Source organism: Arachis ipaensis, chromosome B06, assembly GCF_000816755.2.
Source record: "Arachis ipaensis cultivar K30076 chromosome B06, Araip1.1, whole genome shotgun sequence".
In the NCBI taxonomy this organism is placed as follows: Eukaryota; Viridiplantae; Streptophyta; class Magnoliopsida; order Fabales; family Fabaceae; genus Arachis; species Arachis ipaensis.
Genome location: NC_029790.2, coordinates 116,802,221 through 116,807,204, shown reverse-complemented (window position 1 = coordinate 116,807,204; position 4,984 = coordinate 116,802,221). Strand labels below are relative to the sequence as shown.

At 36.2% G+C, this 4,984-nt stretch overlaps 1 protein-coding gene across 1 annotated transcript in view; it reads right to left on the bottom strand.

Annotated features, from left to right (window-relative positions):
• LOC107647300 (transcription factor ICE1) overlaps positions 1,965-4,984 on the bottom strand; it is a gene marked incomplete in the record, with an annotated part of 13,352 nt that continues 10,332 nt past the window's right edge. Inside the window, 4 exon segments of the mRNA XM_021105635.1 lie at positions 1,965-2,321; positions 3,464-3,604; positions 4,238-4,465; positions 4,668-4,984. Coding sequence (XP_020961294.1) covers positions 2,238-2,321; positions 3,464-3,604; positions 4,238-4,465; positions 4,668-4,984 — 770 coding nt within the window.

Below are 4,984 nucleotides of genomic sequence, written 5' to 3'. Positions count from 1 at the left end.
TTTAAGTCTTTAACTCGTGTCCTTAAAAAACAAAAGATGACATGATAACTAAACCCTCATTTGAAATGGGTGAGTTATAGCCTGCACCTGGCTAAATGAGGTAAATGAAGCACCTTGTACTTTCTGCGTTGTTGGCTAGTGCACATTATTGACACGTGTTATTTATTTTTCTAACCTGACAAAGTGTGGTTACTTTATGACCCTGAAACGGTGGTATTGATTTCTTCTAAAATTATTAATTTTAACCAAGTTAGGGTCTACTTTGTCAATATGCAATCTTATTATGCCAAAATTTTTAATCCTTCTTTTAAGGTTTTATTTTTTTTTCTGTGTATCATATTCGGGCTTCTCGTGTATCAATCTCAGGCCTTGTGATTTTTTAAGCCCATAATTTTATGAGAAAAGTTACTCTAATATGCAACTTAAAGAATCCCCAAGCTTATAACAAAAAAAAAAAAAGAATACCCAAGTTTATGTCAAAAAAAGAATTTCCCAAGCTCAAGACCGTGGCCGAGGACACGGCAGAGCCTTTAAAACCAGTAGCCCAGCAACAACTTGAAGCTTCCAGGTCCATAAATTTGACTTTTCCAGTACTTACAATCACCTCCACTTTGATCGAGGAACCAGCAACGGTAGACGGTGGAGATTCAGCCGCCATTGAGATGCAAGGGTGAGCCTCTGAAGCTCGTGATCTAATGGTTTTTTGAGTTAGATATCCAAACCAGGAGAGAGAGAGAGAGAGAGAGTGTGTGCTTGTTGTGATGGCGGTTAATTGATTTTTTTATCCTCAAACCAAGAGGGAAAAAGAAGGATGGAGAGAACGCTCTTATTGAAAAAAGTTAATATTATCTAACTTTTTAAATATTAAATATATCTAAATTTAAATTAAATTTAAAACGGGAATTATTTATTTGCTCAAAAAGTATTTTATTTTATAAATTTACTTTTATAAAAAGTGATAATGATTGCCAATGAGTTATAGCTCAAATGGCATAGTCTTCCCATACTCAACTAAGAGGTTGTGGGTTTGAATCTCCTATTTTTGGTAAAAAAAAAAAAGTGACAATGATTTAATTATAAAATGATTTTTAGATATAATACGTTAAAATATATGAATATAACAAATAATTAAATTAGACACCTTATATTTACATTCTGTAATTTGGATGTACCATACTATTTTGCAGATGCAAAATTTTTTACACTTGTCTTTTAACACTTTGCCGTAGCAAATTTGGATCCGTGGGTAATGGTTGTGAATTGGTTTTAACATTTTCAATTTTTTTGAAGTTTGCAAACCCATTATCAATACTAAAGTGGAGGCCCATCTGTCTACAACTGGACAATCGTGCAAATATTAAATATTATAGAGGTCACTAAATAATATAGGAAATTTCAGAGGATAAAATTGACAAGCATCAAAAGACCGGACAGTAAGACCCAAACAGATGTCAGAACTCAGAAGTAAAAGGTGCTTCATTCACCTTATTTAGCCAGGTGCAGGCTATAACTCACCATTTGAAATGTTTACCGTTGATATATTTTCGATGTTTTATACCATAAGGTGCCGGGGTCGTTCCTCTGCACCTGCATTTTTTCCATTTCATTGCTAGCATACTAAAAGAGGCTAATAGCACAAATGAATTAAAAAGTGAACTTTATCACTCATGTATAAAAGAATAAAAAAAGAAAAACCACAACTGCCGGCGGACTATGGATTGCAACTTTCTGTATCATCATCATATTCAAAATTACAAAAATCCTATTCGAAGGCCAAAATCATTTACCAATATATTATATAAATATATGTTTAATTTAATTTATTTTTAATATTTATTTATATTCCAACATATATTTTATATTGATGGCAGATTTTAGTGGTTAATTTTAGTGGACATTAGCATAGTCGCAAAATTAAACATGCAAAATAAAATTGACCAAGAAAACAATAAAAAGTGATAAAATAAAATAAAATAGAAATTATTCCATGACTAAAATAGGTCAGAGTAAAACAAATAATATTCCATCACTTAAAAATAAAAATCTAAAGTTCATTTGCTTTGCTCAAAATCATGAGAAAACACCACAAGACAACTTCTCAAACCTACGGATTAAGCTAACCTATTCGATCTTCATGGTTATGCCTTCACAGGCAGTAATTGTTAAGAGGTAATGCATTTGGATACTGCTTGCAAGTTGCAACAAACAGTTAGCCATTTATCAATGAAGAGCTTGAATCACATCATGTCATGGATCCCTGCTGAATCCAGCAGCACTGCTTTGATTTCCTCAGGAAGAACATCCTGCCCTTCTCTGCATTGCTGTTAACAAATAAGAAAACATTATCATAAGAAACCACAGAAAATTCGCTATAAAAAACCACAAGATAACAAACTAAACCAGTAATCAGTGAATTAAATATGGTAAACATCAGACACCAAACAAACAAACAAAACAGGAGAAAGCCCTGCAAGGTTTTTTCATTCTTCATTAAGCTAATATTTACTCGTCTGAGTGGAAGCAGTCAAAGTGCTTGTCAGGCATAGATGCAAATAATCAATATATGGTTTAAACTTCCAATAAGCCATGGGAACCAAGAGAGTATCAACTATTGAATGCCATCCACCCACTATAAGTGGCAGGCCACAGAAAAACAAAACTAGAGCAAACAAGAGGAAGCTTAAGAGTATTGTATTTGATTGTTTGGCTAAAAATACTTGACATGTGAATAGGATTACGGGAGAGAATTGCTAAGCACTTCATGTTTGTCGCATTTGGAGCACTCTGAGGTGGTTTGGACATGTGCCAGAAAAGATGGAGTAGCGCGTATTGTGAAAAGATGGTAGAATCTCGTCTTAAGTGGTTTGGACATGTGAGAAAAAGATTAGCAGTGCACCTGATAAGGAGGGTGGATGAGATGAAAGGTGAACGGGTGGTGAATGGTAGAGGAAGACCTAAAAAGGCCATACATGAGGTGGTCAAAGGAGATCTACATGTCAACAGTCTCACTGTAGACATGATAGGGCGCAATGGTGTCGTTTGATCCATGTACCCAACTCCACCTAGTGGGATAAGGCTTTGTCGTTGTTGTGGAGCACTCTAAGAACATGATCTAGAGTCGTGAGAACAGGTACGAGTTCTCAACCTAAGGCATCAAGTCAGTGTCTTAAGGTTGCTACAACCAAGCCATTTCTCTTTAATTTCATCCCAGCCCATTCAGACTCAATCAGCTAAATCTCCTTATAAAATTTCATTTCATAGATTCAGACGTAGCATCATTGCAAATAAAAAAGGCACATCTATAATTCTATATTATTTGTCAACGATGTAGCAATTGCTAAAGTTCTGTATTGGCCAGACATCATATAATTTTGGAGAAAAAAATTTTTCATGAGGTAGGCATCACATCAATATTGAAAGAACATCATGTGCAACACATGGATAATTTGAAATTATTAAGCACCATTTGGAATGCCCAAACAAAATTGGGGGAAAGGATCATAAAACTATCCAGAGCCCGCATGGTTGAGAGCAGAAGACCTGGTCGGCGAGTACAAAACATATGAATGTTGACAGCTCTCCCTTCCCTCACCCTAACTTCCACCTAAAATGTTCAGAAACACAAAAGTCAAGTTAAAATAATTTCCTTAATTACCATTCAAATAAATTCAGAAAGCATAAAGTTACATACACAATCTAGTGGTTTCTAATTAGTTTGCACTAATACACCTTTCTGAATTTCTGTGCATCAAGACATACTAACTAGTTACTTAAATGTTCATTTTATAATCAATTATAAATATCAGGGGTTTCTCACAGGTTCAAATATACAGTGTTATTGACACACAAATATAGGGGATTCTAATAATAATCACACATAACCTTTCTTTGCATCTCTTGGAACCTTGCATGACCGTAAGCATCTAATAGTAGGTATGCGAAATTTTATATTACAATTCATATGTATCACACATTAGCAGAAATTTTGAAATGACATGTTTATGCAAATTTATCAATTCAAAATTTTTGGCAGGTGGGTCACTACAAGATGCAACTCATGCAGAAAAAATGATATTCATTCAAGTTCCATGCTCTAAATCATCACAAAATTAACATCCATGTGCAACTTTTTGTCCCTGTGAGCTCCAGATAAACGCAGTTCCAATTGTAACAATTCTGCAAGCAACAAGCTATACTGTCCACCAAGTATCTTGAAACCAGGTGATAAAAGATTTACCTTTGCAGGTTGGTTTTTGGGGCTTGGCAAGACGCCAGGATACAGTTCCTCCTTCACCCGGCACGGAAGGGTTTGCGGCGTGGGTGTCAAAGGTTGAAGGCTGGTGGTGGAAGATTGCAGCGAAGAGCCAGGTGGAGTTGACTCCAGTTCATTGTGAAGATCATTAATCCGCTGCAGTAACTCCCTCAAGTAGTCGATTGCATCCCCAAGTATCGAAGCCCTATCCATCTATGAACAATGAAATACATTAGAATGTATAATCCCTAAATCCTTAACACATCAAAAGAACTAAGCTAGAACTTGTCATGAACATCTATGTGACCAGTAATTCAACAAGACACCAAGGCATCAACATCAGCCAATTGATATAACACTTAAACAAATCAACAATTATAACTACTGTTCTCACTCAATAGTCCAAATCACAAACCTTGCTAATCTTTGGCACAACAGACCTAAGCATGTACAACCTATCATTAAGCTTCTTCCTGCGCCGCCTCTCCGCCATGAGATTCTTCGCCGGCATCCCTTTCTTCTTCCCTTTCTGATCTCCACCATTGACACCGCCACTCAAGCTCAAATTCCCATTCCCTCCGCCGCTATGATTCCCACTCTCCTCCACCACCACAGCCTTACTACCACTCTCAACATTCTCATCAGAATCGTAATTCCACACTGAAGCCTCAATGCTACCTTCTTCAACTTCCCCCTCTCCCCATTTCCTCTCCAAACTCCCCATTCCCAAAG